The sequence below is a fragment of the Neopsephotus bourkii genome, unplaced genomic scaffold, assembly GCF_033783945.1.
Source record: "Neopsephotus bourkii isolate Nb327-2 ecotype Australia unplaced genomic scaffold, CSIRO-AGI_Nbou_v1 NB_481, whole genome shotgun sequence".
In the NCBI taxonomy this organism is placed as follows: domain Eukaryota; kingdom Metazoa; phylum Chordata; class Aves; order Psittaciformes; family Psittacidae; genus Neopsephotus; species Neopsephotus bourkii.
The window spans coordinates 422625-444853 of NW_026900982.1; the positions used below are offsets into that span (position 1 = coordinate 422625).

General features: G+C 56.1%; 3 protein-coding genes across 8 annotated transcripts in view; 2 read left to right on the forward strand and 1 right to left on the reverse strand.

Moving 5' to 3' along the window:
• The window catches only part of EFR3B (EFR3 homolog B), a 118401-nt gene that overhangs the window by 87419 nt on the left and 8753 nt on the right, over nt 1–22229 (forward strand). The gene's annotated exons all lie outside the window — the stretch shown is intronic.
• On the reverse strand, nt 1212–14507 carry DRC1 (dynein regulatory complex subunit 1). The gene is made up of 17 exons (XM_061350188.1): nt 14352–14507; nt 12990–13080; nt 11848–11960; nt 10060–10243; nt 9309–9446; nt 8492–8578; nt 7782–7904; nt 4992–5131; nt 4562–4696; nt 4206–4435; nt 3663–3835; nt 3205–3294; nt 2716–2802; nt 2214–2377; nt 1702–1863; nt 1493–1595; nt 1212–1372 (listed from the first exon to the last, which is right to left on the reverse strand). The coding sequence occupies exons 1-17, from the start codon at nt 14504–14506 to the stop codon at nt 1316–1318; spliced, it is 2232 nt and encodes a 743-aa protein (XP_061206172.1). The 5' UTR covers nt 14507; the 3' UTR covers nt 1212–1315.
• Nucleotides 19869–22229, forward strand: part of PTK2B (protein tyrosine kinase 2 beta) — a 28226-nt gene continuing 25865 nt past the window's right edge. For 4 of the 6 annotated variants that reach the window (XM_061350175.1, XM_061350176.1, XM_061350181.1 and 1 more), the window contains exon 1: nt 20166–20286. In XM_061350175.1, coding sequence (XP_061206159.1) covers nt 20250–20286 — 37 coding nt within the window. In that variant the 5' untranslated portion in view covers nt 20166–20249. Of the gene's footprint in view, nt 20023–20165; nt 20287–21684; nt 22126–22229 lie in introns of those variants that run through there. The other 2 variants (XM_061350178.1, XM_061350177.1) reach the window with 2 other exon arrangements.

A 22229-nucleotide genomic window follows, 5' to 3' on the forward strand; every position in this document is an offset into this window, starting at 1 on the left:
GCCACAGCTTCTCTGGGCACCCTGTGCCAGGGCCTCACCACCCTCATAGGGAACAACTTCTGCATAAGAGATCATCCCAGTCTCCCCTCTGTCAGGTTAAAGCCATTCCCCCTTGTCCTGTCCCTACAGGCCCTTGTCCAAAGCCCCTCTCCAGATTTCTTGTCAGCCCCTTTAGGCACTGGAAGCTGCTCTAAGATCGCCCTGGAGCCTTCCCTTCTCCAGGCTGAACAAGCCCAGCTCTTTCAGCCTGTCTCCATAGCAGAGCTGCTCCAGCCCTCAGAGCATCTTCATGGCCCCCTCTGGACTCACTGCAGCAGCTCCACATCCCTCTTCCGCATGATGGGGACTCCAGAGCTGGATGCAGGACTGCAGGGGGAACATCCCCTGATTCCAGGAGCTGGTGCCTTGGCAATCCTGGGAGCCCAGCAGAGCAAGATGTGCTGGGTGGTGTCTGCTGCTCCCCTGTCCCAGGCAGCGTGCCCATCCCTGCCTCCCCTGCCCCCAAACCCTTTTCCTGCCCCATGAATCCTGCTGTACCCCAGGGGTGCAGACAGCAACCCATCCCACAGGATCTGGCCCTTGGAGCTGGCTGGATCCCTGATGGGGACCAGGAGAAAGGTGAAAACAATTCAAGGACAGCAAAAAAGAGAAGTCAATACAGTGTTATTCTGCTCTGGTATGAGAAACTGCATGTGCTGTGTTAGCACTCAGCAGGGGAGTCAAGGCTAAAGATAAAGTCTGTACTGGGAATGAGATAGAAGTGCTGTGAACCAGGGGGGTGGCCTGGAGTCACTGATGCAAGGTGGCCACAGCAAAATGCAGAATTTGGGTACAGAAATAGCAGCCTTGGGACCACTGAGGGAAAAATAATTGGGAGTGGATTGTTTGGGGGTATTCTGGGGGGAAAAAGAGGTCTTGGGGCAGTAAAAGGAAAAGTAGGGACTAAGGTGTAAGAACAGGTAAAGGAAGGTGAGCTCTGCCAAAGCCAGGACACAGCAGCAGGATGCTGACCCTTGGGAGATGCAGGGTCCTGGCTTGGGCTCCATGGAGAGAAGGGATGAAAGCAACCACATGGCTTTGTAGCATAAGTGATATGGGAAAAGCTTTCCCACGGTGCCATGAGTGCCCTGGCTTGGGGTTATGCTTGGCTGTGGCTCCCCAGGATCTTTGGAGGCAAGCAGGGCACTCAGGATACACACACACACACACTGCCTGGTTTGTGAAGGGTTTATTAGCCCTGGCCCCAGACACAGCTTCAGCTCTGGGCAGAGAAAAGCTGTGGCCTGGCCCTGGGCACTCACTGTGCTTCCCTGGGTCAGGACAGGTTCAGGTCCATCCACTGTGTGGGAGGGCAGATCAGTTTGCTGTTCAACTGTAGGGAGAATCTCCCTGAGCCTGACAGTGATGGGCTCTGGGCAGCAGCCCCACGTCTGGGAGCTCAGTGTGGGGCACACAGCATGGGGTGGATGAAAGAGGAGGATAACGCACTCACCCCAGAGCTGATGTACTTCTCCAGCAACCGGCCCAGCTCTGAGTTCTGCTGCTGAAGGATGGCTGCTTCGGTGGCCAGGATGGTCCTCCGCCTGAGGACCTCACTGAGCAAGGACGGCAGAGGGTTGGTGGTGGTGCCAGCCCCACTGTGGTTTCCCGAGCCACACCATCACCCTGCCCTGTCCCCAGCAGGCATTGCCAGGTACTCACTAATAGTCCTCCAGTGCTGCTGCCAGTGCATCCCACAGCTTCAGCGTCGTCTCGGGGATAACATGTGCCACAGCTTCCCAGTATTCCCCATCCTTGGAGCTGTCCCGTACCTGTAGCACCTCCTTATCCTTGTCCTTTTCCTTCTCCTCCCCCTCCCTCTGCCTGGGGGACAGAGAACAAAACCCTGGGGCTCAATTCCTCATTGGAGAGGAACAGCCCCTCAGCTGCCCTGAGCACCACTGCCATCATCACATGGATGAGCATGACCCTACAGCTGCTACCTGCCTGCTCCAGGGCTTTGCTTCCCTCCCTGTGCTGCTGCTCATCTCCTGCCTGGTTATCCCCAGCCATCCCTCACACAGGCACTGCCTGTACCCCTGCCCTGGTGGGACCCTCCTCACCCCTCTGTAGTCTTGCAGGACAGGCAGGGGGAAGCTCTCACTGCAGCCAGGGCAATGCAGTCCACCCAGAGCCCCTGCTGTGTCCCAGCCCCGCTCTGCCCATAGTCCTACCTCAACTTGTCAAAGTCCCGCACAAACGCTTTCAGGATCTTTAGGACATCATCAGTGTGGATGTGCACAGATGGGAGCGAGCTCTGAGGGGATTTGTCCCTCTGGGTGCCAGATCCATCATCCTCTCTGCTCTCAGCTGGATCTCCACCTGGGCTGCTCCGGCTCTGGAGGGAAGGGCAGCAAGCTGGGCACAGTGCCTTGACCACCTCCTCCTCCCCAAGAGCCACCTTCCCCCTGAAGGCTCCAGCTGCCCATAGCCTTGTGCCTTGGTGAATTTAGGGAGCTGATGCAAAAATTCATGTGCAAGAGGCTCTATTCGGCCACAACAGAAGATTACATCCCCTCAGCCCTGGCATGTGCAACTCGCTTGTCCCACCATAGAGAAACGTTTCAGGGTCAACACGCTGTTCCCTCTCTCTGCCCTCCCTGGGTGTTCAGATGTTCTGCTCCTCCTTCCCTGGACCCCTGGGCTCTTCCCCACTGCTGCCCCTATTGGTCCCACCTGCCTGGCAGCCACCTCCTGGGATTTGTACTTCTGGAAGAAGTCCAGCAGCTGGTACAGGTCATCCTCACTGTTGATTCCGATGGCCTGGGGAGGCAGAGGAACCAGGTCAGCCTCCCGCTGAGACATCACAGGAGGTGGAGTGGAACAAAAGCATCTCCCAGGAGCAGAGGGTACCCCTCGAGGCAGGAGCGAGTAGTAAGAAGGGGATAGTGTGGGACAGCTGGGGCTATCTGTGGGTGGGAGAGTCTGAGGACGGGTTGGAGGCGCCCTGGAGATGTTGTCCAATTCGTCAGCAGGATGGCATTGAGCTGAGAAGCATCCAGCCACAGTGCTTCACACCCTCTCACAGTGCCCCTTGCTGCTCCAGAGTACCCCCAGCAGCCCAGCCTGACCTCACTGGAGGAGCTGAGACTCCTACACCCCCTGGACATGGGGCAGAGAGCTTTCCCTTCCCTGCAGCCCCTGATGGGCCAAGCCACAGCTCACCCCAAAGATGTAGTCGAGCTTTATGAGGATGCGGTTGTGCCTCTCCAGCGCTTTCAAGGGCTTTAGCAGCTTGTTCTCAATGAGGAAATCCTAGGGAGACAGGCAAGAGAAGAGAGTGCAGAGAAACAGTGAGTGTCTCTGCCCCTGCCCAGAGGCCAGCCCATGCCATGCTATAGCCGTGTCATCTCTGTGGTGGCAAGCTGAGCAGGGAGGGTGGGCAGCAGCCGGGCAGTGTGAAGCTGGGCAGGGTGAGGAGGCTCTGGAACAGACACCTGGAGACCCTCTCCCAGCCCCTGGGGCAGCTCTCTGACAACAGGCTGCTTAGCATAGCAAGGCAGTGCCATGCAGAAGCCTTCACCCCAAGACACGGAGCTCAGAAGAGATCCTGCACAAGCTGCAGCAAGCAGGGGACGACATGGGCGCTCCCTGACCAAGGCACGTGCTACATCATCACGCACCAACTCGTTGCTCATGAGCTCCAGGATCCTCTTTGCAGTCTTCTTGGAGATATTTCGCAGGGTTGTGACTCTGCCCTCAACCTTCACTGTGTCTTCTTTTCCCCCTTCACTGCTGCCCACTTCTTCTTTCTCCTCTCTCCCTTCCTCTTCTTGTCCTTCCCCAGAGCTGCCCTCTGAAACATGGAGAAAGAAGGACGAGCAAACACCTTTATGCTTTGACTGTGTTCCCCAGTCACATCATTGCAGGAGTCATCAGGGAAATCACAATTATTCCCTGTGACTTGAAAAGTGCCCCAAAGAACCTAGGACACAGTCTCTGGTCAGCTTGTCCAGAACTGGGAACACTGGGCTAAAGTACAGCACAAAGATCCTCACATTGGTTTGGCATGAACCAGCTCAGGGCTGGGCACAGCCTCTGCTTGGGCTCAAAATGTCACCTCCTACCTTGCAATGGCAAGGACAGGAGTAACAGGAGGAGATGTCATGAAGGAAGGTGAGGCTGTCCCACTGCTACAAGGGTGACAAGGGCACTGTGCATCTCACCTGTCAGGACCTCTGCAGCCAGCTTGGTCGCCCTCCTCTTCACCTTGTAATGCCCAAGGGGGCCAACATTGTTCAGGAACCAGTAACGAGGCTCTTCCCAGGGCAGCCCCAGCTGTTGGGTGTGTATGATGCAATCTGCATCGAGGGCTTTCCGCATCAGCCCTTTGGCTTCTGCCTCATTCATAAGCCAGACCTCCATGAACTTCTCAGCATTGGCGACAGCAAACTGCCTGTACAGAAGGGAGATGGCCCATGGAAGCAGGCTCCATGCCTCAGAATGATGAGTCGGCTCCCCCTGCACCTCACTTAGGTGCTCTGAGGCTTCCATCATGGATGGATGCCCACGCACACCCCACCTCATCCTCCTCTGCACATCCTTGCACCGCACTCTGATGCTCTCGCAGTCGGCTGCCATGCTCTGTTTCTCCTCTCTGAATTGCTTCTCTCGTTTGGCCAGTTTTATTTTCAGGTTATTGAGCAAGCTGTGGAGCCTGGGGAGGGACAGCAAAGTTGGGCACCCCAAAGAGGCACTTTTGGGCATACCCAGCTTGTATGAAAGCTTTGGGACTCGAGGCGTTTATCTACTAGCAATGACTCAATGCAGCTGGCCATGGTCAGCCTATTCCAAGTGCGCTGGGGATGACCCTGCCCTGGGTTAACCCCTGCCTGGGGATGGGTTGGGACAGGGCTTGTTGGCCTGTGCTAGGTGATGGGCTCCCCAAAAATTGGCACATGGGAAGTGATAGCTGGTAAGGCAGAGCCCACCTTCCAGGGATGTTTTTTTACCGGTTGAGCTTCCTCTTCTGTTTGGCTCTGATGATGGTGTTCTCCTCATCTCGCTTCCTAAGCACTTGAAGGTTGAACTCCAGCTTCTCCTGGTTCAGGCGGTAGACAGCTTTCATCTGCTGGAGCTGCCTCTCCAGGTTCTGACATTCCAGAAAACATTAGAACAAATTGTGCCATAAGCAAAGGCCACACTGAATCCTGGATCCTACTGATCCTGCATCTCCAAACCCCATCTTCCCACAGACATTTTCCCAGCTGACGTGGCATCCCTCATGTATGAGTGGTGGAGATGCTGGGTGTCCATCAGTACAGGGCCATGTCTGGGGAAGGGAGAGCAGACGTGTTTTATCCAACTTTCACCCAGTGGAGCACTAATTCTGGCCTCTCTCTTCAATGTAGATGCTGATTTGCATGTCAGTTTTAAGGATTGCATGTCTCTCAATTAACCAAGAGGCTCAGAAGTTATTTGGCAAGCTGGAGGAAAGGACACACAGGACTGCCTGTGCTCCAGGACTTAATGAAACCAGAACAAAACAAAGCATCTGTGATGGCAGCATCACACTGCATAGCCTGGGCACAGGACAGAGGCAGTGAGTTCTGCTCCCTTTGCTCCACAGATGCAATGGAGGAGACATCTGCAATGGAGGAGACATCTGCAATGGAGAAGACATCTCCCTCAGCTTCCCAGCACCTCGTTTGCTCAACAGCTGATGGAAAGGAAGAGCCACTTCGTGGGCTGATTGCTACAGTCTCCTGGGGCTGCTGCTTTGGGCTGGGAGGTATCTCACCCTGCCAAAGAACTATTCTCTGCCAGCTCTACAGTTCACTCTGAAATGAGCTCAAGGGGCACAGTGGCATCACAGGTAGAATGACTGCATGGATGGGTGAGAGCTGCTGTGGTTTAATTCATCAGTGTGTTTTCCAGGTGCAAAAGGAAGCAGGAGTCTGATACTGAAAAAATCTCATGATACAGTGCTTTACTGAGGAGCCTATAAGGACTTCTTCCACATTAGGAAGTGATTGGTGTGAAGCTCCTGCATGCCCCTAAATTACAGCATCAGCTACAGGCTTGGCTGTGCACAGCAGTCTGCACAGCAGAGATACCCAGCAGGGTCTCTCTAGGCCCAGGGACATCTCTGAGGGCAGATAAAGAGTCCTGAGCTGTAGGCTAGAAGCAGGAAAGATACTGGTACCCGAGTTAGCTGGCTTGGAGCTCCCCTGGGTAGCCCTACTTACAACAGAGAGTGTACAAACAGCCTGAGAAGACACCCAGAAGCTGTCCCACCTGGTTAGGATCAGCACTTGACTGAAGAAAAGATGGAGGTAAATCCCAGCAGGACCAAGGGACCTCCTCCTTATAGCAGATGGAGGAAAGCCATGGCCCAACCCCTGTATTTAAAATGCTGATTCCCATCTAGTGAAACTGGTGAGTATTCAATAACCCTCAAACCACAGACTTCATTGTTAGGTATTAGCTAAACTCCTGCTTCAGAGATACCAAAGGGTAATGATATCACAGGTTAGTCAGGAAAATAGGTACTTCCAACTTCTCTTTTCTTCTGAAGGGAACCAGGAGGGCATGTAGCTCCTCCCTTTGCCCCAAAGAGAGAAAACTTCACCAAATCAGTCCTAGCAGAAGTTGACTTCAGCTGTTCCTAAAACCATGTATCACAGAGCAGCAAACCAAGGGCACCGTCACTCTTGCTAACCAAGTCCTTGCCACTTTCCTAGCTTGAAATTTCAACCCAAACTCTGAATGCTCATTTAAATCTTTCCTACCAAAACTCAACCCCATGACTTTTCCCTGCATTTACAGAGGACACATATCTGTAGATATCTCCCTACAGAACTCTCTTTCCCAGCCTAAGCAGCCCCAGCCTTTCAACTTTTTCTTAGTGGTCATTTGTCTGCTTGGTCTGTTCTAGACAATCTCGTCTGTTCCCAAGGATGTTGTCAAACCTGGACAAGGACACATAGATACAGAGAAGAATAATTCCCTCCCATGCCTTACAGACAAACCCTCCCACAGCTACAGCTAAAGGCAGCAGGTGCCTTTTTCAACGGCTCCCCATCGCCATCTGTGAACCTTGATCTCCAGCACGCTGCTAGTTACACACTCTGCCACTTTCAGGTTATCAACATGAAGAACCCACAGCCAGGACTGTCCCCCCAGGACATGCCCTTTCACGCTGACAGGGACCTTGAAACAGTAATATTTCACCTGCAGTTGTGCAAAGCCTTCCAGACATCAACCCTTGCCTCCTAGGCTTCCTAGGAGGACTGTGCTCTTCCATAGCATGCCCTCTTACCTGAGTACGGGCAAACTCATTACACTTCTCACACCACGTGGGCTTCAAGGGCATTAGGGAAATCATTGGTCTATGGCTAGATGGCAGAGAAAAAGCTCACACCTCCTAGGCCAAGACCCTGACAAAGGAGGAAATTGGGCTGATCTGAAATGCTGTAGTGTCAGGACAGTTACACAGTTTGATCTTCTTCTCAATCATGATGTCAGAAGAAGAAAACCCCTTGACTTTGTCAGATGTTTTATAAACCTAGTTCAGGTGCTACAGACCTCTGACAGCCAAGGGCAGAGGGACACTATGGTACAGCATCCATGAAGAGAACAGCAGCTCAATCACTCTGTTGACACAGGCCTGGACTGTGCACACTGAAGAGCTGAGGTGGCCAGATACCAGCTGCAGCTTTCATACCAGAGCCAGCTACACACAGAAAAGCCCAGGGGGATCTGATCCACTGCCACATGGCACACACCAGCCTCTTCTGTACCTCTACATCATTCTCCAGCTGCATCTTCATGTTGTTATACTCCTCCTCATCCTGCACCCGCAGCTGGCTCAGCTGTTTCTCAAACTCTTCCACCTTCCTCATGCGGGCACTGAGGTATTCCATCTATGGGCAAAAGGAGAATGTTGTTTATCAACAGTGACAACTTCCTCCTGTGATCAGTTCCTTTGAGTAGCCCAAAGCAAGGTTGTGCATGGATAATTCCCCTGCAGAGAAGGCTGAAAAACTGTGTCTTTGCTCCCCACACTCCTGAGGGCAGGCTGCTTCCATATAGGGAGTGGCTATGGGGAACTGAGGCGGTTTAGCCTGGAAAAAATGAGGCTCAGGGGAGGCCTTACCACTCTCTACAACTGCCTGACAGGAGGTTGCAGTGAGGTGGGGTCAGTCTCTTCTCCCGAGTAACAAGCAATAGAACAAGAGGTAAAGACCTCAAGTTGCAGCAGAGAAGGTTTAGGTTGGATATTAGGAAAAATTTCTTCCCTGAAAGGGCTGTCAAGCAGTGGAAGAGGATGCCCAGGGCAGTGGTGGAGTCACCATCCCTGGAGGAAGTTAAAAGATGTACAGATGTAGCACTCAAGAACATGGTTTGGTGGTGCTCTTGGCAGTGCTGGGTTAACATTTGGGCTTAAGGATCTTAAAAGTGTTTTCCAGCCTAAACTATTGAGTGATTCTAAATCCCACATGGACCTTACCTCCTGTGCATTGTGGGCCTGGATGGCTTCCTCCCACTTCTTCCTGTTGCTGTCCAGCAGCTCTCTCCGTTCCTCCTCAAAAGCTTTCTGTGAAGAAGACAGAGGCCTTCACCATCATGTTGGCATCACTCATTGCCAATTTACACTAATCCAGGCCAGCAGCTTCCAGGAGAGGATTGTCTGCAGATTGCTGCTGCTCTCTGATGAACAAACACTGGCCTGATGTCTCCATAACAGGAGACCTCCCTCTGCAAACCCAAGGGGACTGCTGCTATCAGCCACGAGGAGCTGGGAGGGATGCTCTGGGTGGTGGGTAGCAGTGTGAGCTCACTGGAAATCATTGCTTGGTAGTTAGCAGTGGAGCTGGATCAGGCAGCTATTTGATTCCTCCTTTCCACCTTATTGAATGGAGAAGGACGCCCTCACTCAGCAACAAGTGCAGGTTTGATCAGTGAGGTGGGACTTTGTGCTCTGCAGAAGGTAAGGCTAAAGAACCACAATAGTACTTTCTGCCTTTTAGAGACATGAATAACCAGCCATCAAGCAGCAGCAGTTTTCACACATGACTGAGTTGCTCTGCACGGAACCACAGTCATTCACAGCACAGTATAAACCAGTCCCTCAGCGCTCAGCACCATTCAGTACTCTTGCTTGGCCAGATTTCAGCCTCATTCACCAACACATCAGCCATGCTGCTCTGGACAGTAGTCAACCCAGTCAGTGCAATGAGCCTGAGGTCTTTTTGACATAGGTATGGAGAAGCAAGTGGCTGCAGGCTTTCTTGTTGGGCTGTTCCTCCACCATATGAACTGGCTACCTCAATCTGTAGGAAGTTATGACGGTAAGTCTTCACCATGGTCCTGATATGTTCCTCCATTCTCTCCAAAAGCAAGTGGATATCATCCGACTGCTTCTTAATGGCCTCCACGTATTGCTCATCTTTGTTTTTCAGCTCCTGGAGGAGGAGAGTAGATGCTGAAATCAGAGAGAAGGATTTGACCAGGAATCCTCAGGGGCCAGCTGAAAGGGTAGGACCCAGATGAGTCCTACTAGGTAGGATAGGACTCTGTCTTTTCCAAAGAAGAGGTGATAAGAGCAAAGAGCCAGAAATGGGAGGAGAGACAGATCATCGCTGCCAAAGGTCCAGGTGAGATGGAGTGGGAGGTGACAGATGTTGCAAACACACCACTCCTTCCCTGAAGGCAAGAGAACCTGATGCGGGAACACCTTTTTCCCCTCTACAAAACCACTCCCCCTCTCTGCTCATGTGCCTTTTATTTTTATTGTGTAATTTGGGCCCCGCCAGCTTGTCGTACTGCTGCCAGTGTCCTGTGTGTCTGTCCCTGTACATCGTACAATGTACTGCACATTGCTAGAGCACCCATGTCAGGGCACTGGCACTGCAACTCGTGGCACGATTTCAACCCAAAGCAACTGGCACTGCACAGACCCCAGCCAGCTGCTGACGGATTGAAGATCCAGGCACTGGGGTGCTTTAGAATAAGTATCCTCCAGAGCCTGAACCCTCCCCAGCCTTGCCAGCTGTTCCTGCCTGGTCCCCATGCTACCTGCTGCAGTTCACTGATGAGCTTGTTCTTCTGCTCCAGAAGCAGCATACACAGCTGCTGCTGTTGGTTCAGCAGCTGCCACAGATCCTGTGGGATCGTCATGTCCTTGGCCAAGGCCCACTTGGAGGTGATCTCCGCAAACTTCTGTGTGCTAGACTTGGCTTCATTCTCCAGCTTCTGCATCCTGCATGTAATAAGGAGCACACGGCAAATTGGGAGCTGGGGCAGGTCAGCAAGTGCTTAAGAGACAGCTTGGTGTCCTAGCCTACAGGAGCACTTTTTCCTGCATAACCCAGTTTGAATTCCAAGTGGCCTCAAGATACCAGTGGAACAGCAAGCAGCCTTCTTGCAAGTACTTGTTAGAGCTGGGATCCTGCATGCCCTTCTCTTCGGACAGGCATTCCCCAGCTCTGCCCTTACCCTGGGGAGAAAAGGCTGAGGAGCTCAGCTCAAGCAGCAGTCACCTCTGTAAAAAGCACTACTACTTCTGCCAAGAAAGCTGTCTCTGGGCAAGAGGAGATGGACAAGCAGTACCGAACAGCCTCCCAGATACGTCTAGACTTGGCAGTCAAACCGTGCAGAGCATACTCCAGCTAAAGCCAAACAGCGCTGAATAGCCAGCACCCATACTACAAAACTCATTCCTCTTCTGGAGACACCATTCAATGTGCTCTGGGAATGGCCCTTGGCTCAAGCTGAACAGCGGCCACCACCTTTGCCACCCCCAAATTTGCTCTACGGGCAATTCCTGGACATGGCACCTGCTTCCTTAATGAGATTCCCACAGGGAAGCGCACCGAGCAAGGGACATGCATCCTGCTACAGCCAGCCTTCCACAAACTGTTCCTACAGTGCCCTCCAAAGGCAGCGGGAGCGAGGACTCGGGGTTTCCGAGCTGATCGAGTCCTGGGGACAGGGCTGAAAGAGCCCATCCCTTGGGGGCTGCCCAGCTCCTCTGGTGAAGCAGGGCAGGTTTGCCCAGGAAAGCACACAGAGATGATCAGAGAATAATCGAGGCTGGAAGGGCTTCAGGAAATCACCAGCCCCCGGTCAGAGCAGGATTAACTTCAGTGTCAGCGCAGGTTGTGCAGGGACTGGTCCAGGCATGTACTGAGTATCTGCAAGGAGGAAGATCTCTACAGTATCAGGGGGCCCTGACCCAGCATCTGACCACCCTCACCACAAACACCTTAATATCCAATTCACCAAATGAGCACATCCTTACATTCTTCCCCCTCCTCACACACATCCTGATGTGGCTGTCCCAGCACATTCCCTTGCTATGGCTAACAACAACCTCTACCTCCATGACTGGAGGGCAGCCTCTGGAAAAAGGCCACCTCTTAGTACACAGTAGCACATTCTCCACCATGGTGTCACCTCCAGGCTCAGGATAACTGTTCAGCAAGGAACACTCAAGGGCAAATGTGCGTATGCTTCTGGAGCAAGGAGGACCACAAATACAGACGGTAAAGGCTCCTGGGGTGAAAAGCTGAGAACCAGCTGTGTTTCTGCAGCTCTGGAGCTGAAGATGTGATGGGTTTGTAGGACACCGGTAACCAGGCATCTATAGTACTGCAGTGCCAGCTGGGGAAGCCACCAGCCTTGACCCTCAGAGCTCTGTAAAGATCCCGTTGTGGCAGGTAGCACCTGGAGGCTCTTTGCCTCAGTTTTCCTTATAAACTCAGTGTAGCCCTGATTGCTGAGCGCTCCTGGATGACCAAGAAAGCTGCACCACATCTGCACTACTCCTTCCCACCAGCACAGACCCACCACGCAGTCCCTTACCTCTGCAGCTTCAGCTCTGCATTCTCTGCCCTCCTCTGCGTCTCCCTCAAGTCAGCAGCCACCTGGATATTTGTCACCATCTGCATGCACTCAAATTGCAGCTTGGCCAGCCTCTGTGAAGTAGGTGGTACACATTTCACACACAGGGACCTGAGCTCTGGAGGAAAGGATACTGGGGGAACTCTTGCTATGCCCACCCAGGGTCTGGCTCATGTCTACATGCTGAGATGTCCGTGTGGACCCATAGGCCCTGTCTTCTCATGCTATGGCAGTATTGAGGACCACAACAAGGACCTGCTGGAGCCAGTCCAGAGGAGGTCACAAAGATGCTCCGAGGGCTGGAGCACCTCTGCTATGGAAGCAGGCTGAGAGAGCTGGGCTTGTTCAGCCTGGAGAAGAGAAGGCTCTGAGGGGAGATCTTAGAGCAGCTTCCAGTGCCTGAAGGGGCTGACAAGAAAGCTGGAGAAGGCCTTAGACAAGGGTCTGTAGGGACAGGACAAGGGGGAATGGCTTTAAACTGACAGAGGGGAGATTGAGATGAGATCTTAGGCAGAAATTCTTCCCTGTGAGGGTGCTGAGGCCCTGGCACAGGTTGCCCAGAGAAGCTGTGGCTGCCCCATCCCTGGCAGTGTTCAAGGCCAGGTTGGATGGGGCTTGGAGCAACCTGGTCTAGTGGAAGGTGTCCCTGCCTATGGCAGGGGTTGGAACTGGATGAGCTTTAAGGTCCCTTCCAACCCAAAGCATTCTCTGATTCTGTGTCTTCAATGCACCCATGGGTTCTCCCTCTCCTGCAAAGCCTTCCAGGCCATCAGCACAGAGGAATGTGCCCAGAGCACCTTCTTGTTCTGCTTCTCGTGCATATGTAGATGGCTCTGGGGTGTTGGGCTGGGGTTTGGATGCATAGTGTCAGTCCCAGATTGTATCAATATATGGACTGTTTGTCACAGGGAAATTGTATCCCTAGGATCCAGCCCAAGAATCACCTCGACCCAGTCCTGAGGAGTTTCTTTCCCTGCTTCTTCTCACCTTCTCACATAAATGCTGCTGTGTAACTCTGAGCACCACACAAAGCTAAAAGTAGGGTAAAGCCAAAATTCTAGAGGTCAGGGCCCCAAGAAGACCTTCCTGCCCTACTGCCCCACCTGCCGGCTCTCCTCAATCTGCTGGTGGCTCTTTCTCTGCTCTTCTTTCTTCTCCACTACCTTCGGCTCCGGCTCTTCTCCAAGGGCCTCTCTGGGCAGAAAAGGTAAAAAGACAGGACATTTTTAACCAGAACCACCTTCCTAATGCTCAGACTTGGCCTTGCACCTGGCATCCCAGCCCAGACAGCACGGTTCAGTGCAGGTTTAGTCCCAGGCCAGGATGGCCCCGCAGCTGCAGAAAGGAGACATGAAAGGGTGGGACAGCCCTCAGAGGGAAAACAGGGTCTGAGCTTCCCTTTCTGAAGCCGGGAGGGGAGCCCATGGCTGGCTACTGCACAGGGCTTGGGGGTCCCACTTGCCCCTGTTTGCTTCCCAGAGGGAGGAGAGCAGGGGGCAGAGACTGCCTGGGGAGTGTTGAGGTGGGAGGGGTGGCCCTTGCTCGGCCATGAAGACAGCCAGCTTCTGTCTGGTGCCATTTCAGCATTGGCATGGATCCCATGCTAAATCCTCGGGCTCAATTTGACCTTTAAGGAAGGCTCTGGGACTGGGAAGGGGAAAATAAGCCTGTTGGAATGGGGGTGTATGTCAGTGACCTAGGTCTGTTTTGGCCCCATGGTTTGGTAACAGGATCAGCAGGCACTTTCCTAGAGCTCACTCTTAGGCTGTGGAGGGGGTGGCGGGTTCAGTCCTGGTTTGGGGAAAGGTGTGCTTCATTGCTGGTGCATCCCAGATTGGGACCCACAGATTGCGGATGCCGTGGGTCTGGTGCTGATTTGTCCACAGGGGCAGAGTGTCCATGACAGGACCATATCTTGGGGAAGGGTTATTGCTGCTCTAGAGCTGGGATGGGGACACAACAAGGATATCCGTGAATTTGAGCTGAGCTGGGATTGGAGGCATGGCCTCTGACCTCCTGCCACTTGGCAGGGCATGCAGAATGCCTCTGAATGGTTCAGGGTTCAGAGTGGTCCCTGACCCAAGGTTGGTTTGGGGAGAGATCCTGCATCCCATGAGGGCTGGTAAGACCATGTCAGGTCCCTGCCCTGCCAGTTTGTGTCCCGGTGTTGGTGTGGGCAGGGGAGGGTCTCTGAGCTGATGCTGGGTTTGGGTGACTGGGACTCCTACCAGTTTGGGTGAGGGATGGGGAACTGGCACTGGTTTGGAGCCGGGGACATCAAGCCCAGTGCCAGCTGGTGGAAGAGGAGATCACCTATGACCAGACACTGGTCTGGGAGGAAGGTGCGGGATGCGGTGCCGGTTTAGGGCACGGGGGCGCCGGGACCCGGGTCTGATTTAGGGCGAGACAGCGGGGGGGGTGCAGCCGCCACAACCGGGGCGGTGGAATCGGGCCCCATTTCTCACCGGCGCTTGGCATCGAGGCGGGCAGCGATGCGGCGCTGGCGAGCGGCGATGCGCTCCTCGGGACCAGGGCCGGGGTCGGGGTCGGTGCCGCCAGGGCCCTGTCCCGGGTCCCCCCATCCCGGCGGCGCAGCCTCCGCGCCCGCTCCGCGCTTCATCCCGCACAGGGAGCCCGCGGCAGCGGGGACCGCTCACCCGCGTCCTGCCGTCGCCAGGCAACGCCGTGCGCTGCGCATGCGCACCCGCACCTGGCCCGCCTCGCCCCGCCCAGAGGCCGTTGCCGCGCATGCGCGCTCCGGTCGTGGTGCTGAGGCGACGGGGATGGCGGAGGGGAGGGTGCTGGCTCGTATGGGGCAGGTAATGGGTGTCAGGGGGCAGTTATCGCTGCTGGAACGTGGCCGCCGGGGTGCGCAGAGGCAGCATCGCGGTGCTGTGTGCCCTGTGCCGCGCTGCCGGGTCGGCAGAGCCCCTGTCGGTCAGCGCAGTGCCTCTGGCAGCACCCACCCTCAGGGACACCCGTTCCCATGGAGACCTGTGAAGCGATCCTCGCCATGGAATAAGGCTCAAGGCCAACCACGCGAATCAAACCTATGCCAAGTGTGTAAAGTAAGTTCATGGGAGCCTTTGGCTGACTGATTACGTCAGAGCCTTGAAGCATTCCAGTGGGAAACAGTATGGCTTGGTAGGAGTAGCGTTGGGATTGTCTATGGGTACAGCCTCAGTGCTGCCACCAGAGATGAAACGGTCAAGGCTCTGTGAGAATGGTTCAGTGTTTTCCCCATGCCCACAGTCCCTGGGTGATGATGTCCAGAAAAGCCCATAGGGCCCCATTGCTGGTGGAAGGCATTTGGACTAGGAAAATAGGGGTTCCCTGTGCACTTCTCCAAGCAGACTTCCAGCATCCTCGAGGGAGATGTCTCTGCTGCTGCTAGGCCTCTTCTTGCATTCCTCCTCTGGGGGTCCACTCATGGCTTTAGTCCTAGAGAAATGAGGCTGGAGGATGACATCAATCCCAAGGCTGTGCACCCCTCACTGGGGATGAGTGATGATGAATGGAGAGGTCCCCAGCGGTTACTGTGGGGCTCTCAGCTGCAAGTGTTGGAGCCCAGAAATGAGGAGGAAGCAGGGATCTGGGATAGCTGGGGATACATGCCAGCCCCTCTCAGGGAGGGGACGAGGCACAGAACAGCCCCTGTGCCCCTCTGCCAGCACTGTCCCTGAGACCCTTCTAGCTGTGGACGGCATTGCCCACCTGTTCATTCAATAAATAAAGAGCTCTCAGGCATGTTTTAAGGATGTTACTGGTTTACTCTGGTAAAGGCCTGGTTTCACCATGAGTTGTCCACGTAGGTCTTGCGTTCCTGAGGAAAGCGCTCATGGCTGCTCTTCGGGGATCTCTGCTGCCGAGGGCCATCGGAGGTGACCATCCCAGCAGAGCACAAGGCACTCGAGGACTCCTTGGTCCTGTGGCTGCGCAGGGAACCAACCAGCCTGGCCTCTGCCTTCCCCTCTGGGCAGGATGGGGGCAGGCAGGCAGCAAGGTCCTGCTGCCACTGCGGGTGCTGGTGGCACCTGCAGGAGGGACATTTCTGCAACCTGCGCCAGGCTGGCATCAGGGGGTCTGAAATAGTCCAGCAGCTCCTGGACCTCCTCACTGAGGTCCACCATCTCCCTGGCCCCACAACAGACACGTGCCCATGTGCACCTCACCTGTCCCTTCTGCAGGTCTTGGGCAGCCACTGCTGGAACTCTGGGCTGCTTCAAACAGGGAAGACACAGTGACTTCTCTGTTCTCTGTTGGATGTTGGCCCCAGCAGGGCCAAGGCTCTTCTTGGCTACTCTTGAAGAGAGAAGGGAGGTGAGGAGGGACACCAGGGCTCCGTTTGTCCCCCAGCAGGAACCCTGGGGTAGGGAGGCTCCTCAGAGCCCCAGGCTGGGGGCAGAGGGGGGCCCTGAGGTGCAAACAGGGACCCTGAGCAAAAGGGCTTCATTGTCTGTTGTGAGGCATCCCTGGCCATGGCAGGGGGGTTGGAACTGGATGATCTTAAGGTACTTCCCAACTCTAGCTATCCTATGATTCTGTGCTGTGCTCACCCTGCCCATGGCAGCCTCACCTGCTCTCTCTGAGCTTCTCACAGATTCATTGTTGTGGCATTGAGCTGCTTGACAGGGTGATACTGGAGCTTGGATGGCATCGCCTGCTCCCCATCCGTGGTGCTTGTGGGTGCTGAGCCCCCTGAACTGGCCAAAATGCTGCTCTGCACACTCTTCTTCAGTTTGGCCCAGAGCTCCCTGAAGCACTGCACCCTGAGCCCCTGGTCCAGGCCCTTGTAGCCCACAGACAGCAGGGGCTCCATGGCAGCTCTGTGCAGCTGGTCCAGGGCCGGAGGGGAGGGTGCCCATGCCCATGAGAGCTGGCACCATGTGGGGTCCATTCTGGGGAGGGTGGCACTGCTGGTATTGCCCCCTTGGGTGTGCTTCGGAGCCCATGTATTCTGCCTGGCCGGTCTCAGGTGTGCTGCCAGTGTCCCCTGGTCACTGAGGTCAAAGAATGATGCCTGCATGTCCTCGCCCAGGGCTCCTGGGCAGAGGCTCGTGGCACTCGTCACAGTAGCCCTCACAGGTGTCCCCTTCGGGGATCCAGTGGTTGATCTTCTCCACATAGACCGGCTGCCCACCGACAGCCAGCTCAATGCCCAGCCCCAGCCGCACCCATGGGTCCTCCCTGTACATCACCAAGTCCAGGGAGATGAGGTTGGCGGCCAGCACGGGCAGGCCCTGCTCCACTGAAGACTTGCTGTGGTGCGGGCAGCTGCTGGTGAGGCACCGACAGCACTTCAGGCAGACGAGATGCTCCCTCCATATGGCTTTCTGTGCCAGTGGGGCACCGTTATCCAGAATATTCTGCAGCTCATGCAGCAGATCCAAGTAGATTTGGGTGAAGTTCAGGGACTCCACCAGGGAGCTGGCAATGGAAGGCTGGTTCCTGAGGAGCTCTGCACCGAGATCTCCACCTTCATCTCTGGATCCTGTCCTGTACTGGTGTCCCCTTGCAGAGGCAGCTTTCCCAGCATGGGTTCTGTGGGGGGAATAATGGCTGGCTGTGGGGGCCAGCATCTTCTCTCTGCCTTCTCCTGAGTGGCTTGGTGAGCTCCAGCTCCCTGGAGCCAGCCCTGGGGTGCTCTGGCTCAGGTGGGGTCGTAGGGATGCTCAGGACAAGCCCAGCCCCATAGCATGAGGTGCAGAGCAAGGGGCCAGGCACCTTGCAGCCCGAGGCTGAGCACAGAGAGGGGCACAAGGGCCACCAGTGGGCTCTGTGGGAAGGGGTGCAGTGGGTGTCAGCAGCAGGCAATGCCCTGGAGACATGGCTTCCCTGCAGGGCTTTGTCCTGGCCCTCCCCAAGCCACCAGCCTCTTCCCTTGCCCCCCCAAGCCCTTCCCTTCCTCGGCTTCCTCAGGGGATCAGGGCTGACCCCAGGACCTGGTTCCGCTGCAGCCGCCACAGAGAGGTCCTGCACCAGGGTCTGGGGGGGCAGCATACCCCAGGCCATAGGAAGGGCTTGTGGGGAGCGGGCTGGGATGATCCCTCTGGGCCACCCACCTCCACCTCAAGGCCATCCCGCAAGTCCCATCGCAAGGGTTCTTGCTGGCCAGGGGCACCTGAAGGTAAGGATGGGAGATGGTTAGGCCAACTCATCTCAAGGGTTTTTCAGTGCAATTCCCACCCCACTTAGGAGCTGTCACAGTGACTTTTCTTGGCAGTGCTACCGTTGCTTCCATTGCCATGGCACAAGAGCACATGGTCCTTCAACCAGGCATGGGGTGGCAGTGGCCCATCCCCTCCTGTGGTGCTAGTGGGTGTCATGGAACCAGTAAGTTAAACCCAACAAAACAGGGAACCATAGGTCAACCAGGCCTCTAACTCCTTTGTGTGGAGCCTGGGGCACATCCTGGTAGCCCTGGCATCAGCCCCCACTCCTAACCTCCTCTCGTCTCCATGACAACAGCAAATACAAAATACCATGGCAACCCCATGGCAACAGCACAAGCAATGCCACGAGTTCCCACAGCCCGGAGGCGGGCATTCCCGGCCGTGCTGAAGCTGGAAATCTCTTCCTCTGGGCTTCATGGCTGCCTCCCAGCCCTGCAGTGGTGGCCACCAGTAGCTCTGGATAGAGGAAAAGAGGTCCTGCTGCCCAGAGGTGGCCAGGTGTGATCATCTCACCCTCATCCATCACCCTCATGGAGCAGGTCCTCCTCTCCAGGTCTGCATCAGCTGCTTCATATCCAACCTGGACCCCAGGCAGCCCCTTTTATGGGGCACTTATTTTCTCTGGGACAGGAACCTGACAGAAAAGAGGGGTGTTGGGGATGGGCTTTGGGGCTGCTCCAAGCCCCTGCCAGGATCTTGGCTCTGCAGGGCTGAGTGAACCCATTGTGGCTGGACTGAGGCACCAGCTGGTCTGGGTGAGGAAGGACAGCCCAGGGTCTGCAGACATGGACTGAGTCGGGGTCAATGAGCAGAGATATGCCCGTAGATAATTTGTGGAGGACCCTATGGGCTTCTCAGATATCCCAGCTGGCCCTGCCCACTGCCTGTGTGGCCCCTTTGGATGTGCAAGAGGTGAAAGAGCTCCGGGACACAGTGGGACATGCAGTCTCCTCACCAGGGACTGTCAGCTGGCAAAAGAAGAGCAAATCCAGCACCATGCTGGGTGCTTTCCTGCTAATCCTCACATCCTGATTCCCCACCGCTTCCAAACCTGAGGGCCTGACCCTACCACTCATGAGGGCTGAGGAGAGCTGGGGTGCTGGCAGGGAGCACCCGCACTGTGAACCCCCTGTACTCACATGGGCAGTGATATTCCCATCGGGTCCTACTGACAGCTCCTCAAAGAACACTTGAGAACCATGAATCTTTCTCCAGCATCTGAATCTTGCTCCAACACCCTGCGCTGCCATGGCCTGTGGTCTCCTCATCTCTGCCCATGGCAGACACCCACCCGCCTCTTTTCAGGGGTTTGGGGCCTGAGCCACTTGGGTAAAAGACTATTCATCCCCTCTGTGTGAAAACAAGATTGATAATCATAGAATCCTGAGATGGTTTGGGTTGGAAGGGACCTTAGAGATCTAATTCCTGCCTCCTGCCATGGGCAGGGACACCTTCCACTAGACCAGGTTGCTCCAAGCCCCGTCCAACCTGGCCTTGAACACTGCCAGGGATGGGGCAGCCACAGCTTCTCTGGGCACCCTGTGCCAATGAAAACTGGCTCCACTTATCAAAGTAAATAATACAATTACTGCTTGGCTGGAACTTCTTATAGGTTGTGGGGGGCAAGGGATCCCCACATCCTTGGGGTGCTGTAGGGGGGACAGAAGAGCTCAGGTTGGCCGGCCTCAAGGTGGCAGCAATAACCTGCAGCATCCCTCTACCTGCTTGGAGTGAGTGGGGACCGCTCCATCCAACCCTCCTGGCTCGAAGGACATCCTCAGCCTCCTCTCCTGGCATCGCCTCCCCACTTCTTCAGTGTGACTCCTGCGTGACAAAACTTCCTCTGCTGCTTCGTGGTGCTCCCAAACATCTGCTGGTGGCTCCGGAGCTGCAGCTGGTGCCTTCCTCCATCTCCATCTCCCCGACCCTCCAGCTCCGGCCCCGGCCCTGCTCCCTGGCAAAAGTAAGTTGTTGCTCCCCTCCCTCCAGCAGCCCCACACTGGGATGCTCGAAGCCGTTCCAGAAGCACCGCTCCCTAGTGATAGGAGAGGTGCTATTAATAAATCCCGTCAGATTTTATCGCTTCTCTCTGTGCCAATGAAGAGGGTGGTTTATGGAAGGGGGGAGGCGGGGGGAAACCTGTTTCTCTCGAGCGTTTCGTAGCTACGAGCTCACCCTCAGTGCAGGAGCATGGGATGGCTCAGCAGACTGTTCAACCAGCTTTCCTGTAAGTCACGGGGATGAATCCGCTGGGGGCTACGGGGGGGCTCTTGGGTTAGGTGTTGGCAGGGATTAGCAGGTGGGAAAGGCTGCCCTGCTCCCTGGGGGCTGTGCTGGCCAGAGTCTCTCCCAGACTTGTGTACAGCCCAGGCATCTCCTTGGGAGTATGTGGATGAGACTGGACTAGGGCAAGGGGATGAAGAAGGAAAGGGGTGCGGGGGAAAGGGTGTGCAGGGTTGACATGGAGCAGCGAGCAGCGGGGTCCCTGGAGCTCGTGGTTTCTCCCCACTCCATCTGTCCCCCTGTCCGCCATGCCTCCCCCTGCCCCTTGCCAGGAGATGCCATCCCACCCGAGGCATGCGGAGGTAGCTCCATTCATCCCCTTGACGGCATTTCAGCGTTTGAATAGCTCGGCTGGCTCCGGGCAGGAGAGTGGGCGCAGGCTGTCAGCGCTGCTCTCCGTGTGGGAGAGCTGCTGAGGGAGCTCCAGCACTGCCGGTGGCTCAGCTGGGCTGGGAAGAGGGTGACAGTGCTTGACCCGTGTCCATCCAAACCTCTCCTGGTGCCTGAGAGGGTCTTGCTCGTGCCCAGAAGCGTTTTGGTCTCTATGCCTCTTCTTTTTGCCTCTATGCCTCTTTGGGGTGCAGGGAGGTCCGTGCCTGGCAGCACAGGGATGCTCCAACTGTGCTCCAGCGGCTGTAGCAGGTTGTGCCTGGTGTAGCACCAGTGTCTCCCAGGCATCACACATCGAGGGAGGGTTAATTTAGGGGCAGCAGGGAAGAGAGGGAGCTGAATGGAGGAGAAAGGGATGGGAAGGAGACTGGGTGAGACCTGTCTCTGAACCCCCTTCCAAGGCAGAGGATGCCATGCAGTGGGGGACCCCACTGTGCCGGTGATGAGGGTGCAGCCATCGATGGGGTGACGGGTGACACGGAAAGGACCTGCTGAGCAACGGATGATGGGATCCCGGGGGGCTGCAGCTCCCCAGGACCCTACACGCTCCTGCCAGGGGTTTGAGTAACTGCCCAGCCAGCTTCACCCCACCACTTCCCCATTCCCGCTCGGCACGGGAGTGCCACCTCCATCATACATCCGGGACCGCAGCTGCCCCGGTGCATGCTGTGGGGCTGGGGACAAGGCGTGCACCCCATTGCTCCCCTCCTCCTCCAGTTCTTCCTCAGCCCACCGAAGTCCCCATTGCTGCCCAAACCATTCCATCAGAGCCCTACGGTTGGGGTCAGGTGTTCTGGGGGTCTGTGTGGCCAACCTCAATATCCAGCTGTAGAGGGTCCTCAAAGGAGCCTTAAAGCAAGCACTGAAGGGGGGCCCCGGTGCACCCCATGCGCAGGGAGGTGTTGCTGTGCCCCGGGGGTGTGGTGGTGCCCCGTGACCCCGCTGCCTCTTGCACCATTCTCCTCCTTCCTGCCTCGGGTTCTTCCGCGGTGCCGGGGCGGCCCCCCCTGACCCATGGTTGTGGTGGGGGGCCCCTGCAGCGGGCAGCTCCGCCAGCTCCCCCCGGGTAAGAGCAGGACCAGCCGGAACGCGGCTGCCTTGGGCTCCCTGCCCAGATTCCTGACCGATCCCAAGGCCTGCCCCGGCCCGCCCGCGGGACCGAGGTGGGGAAGGTGAGGTGAGGGGTGCCGGGCCTTCCTCACCTCCTGCCTCCTCGGCCCGGCGTCGGGGGCACCCATAGTGAGCCCTTTCCGGAAGCAGGCACCGGGGAGGAGTGGTTTCAGCACCGCTACCAGCCCGTGGGACACGCACCCATCGGGGCACCCTCCTCGCCGGCAGCGCAGGAGCGGGGCTGGCCCGAGGGGACAACGGTGACTGCGGTGCCGTCGCCAAGGTGAGAGCCTCTGCCCGCTCTAGGGGGGACGCTTGGGTGCTGGGGAGATGGAGGAGAGCCAAGGAGTGGGTGCAGGAGAGGGGCAGCGGGCCCGTGGTGTGTTG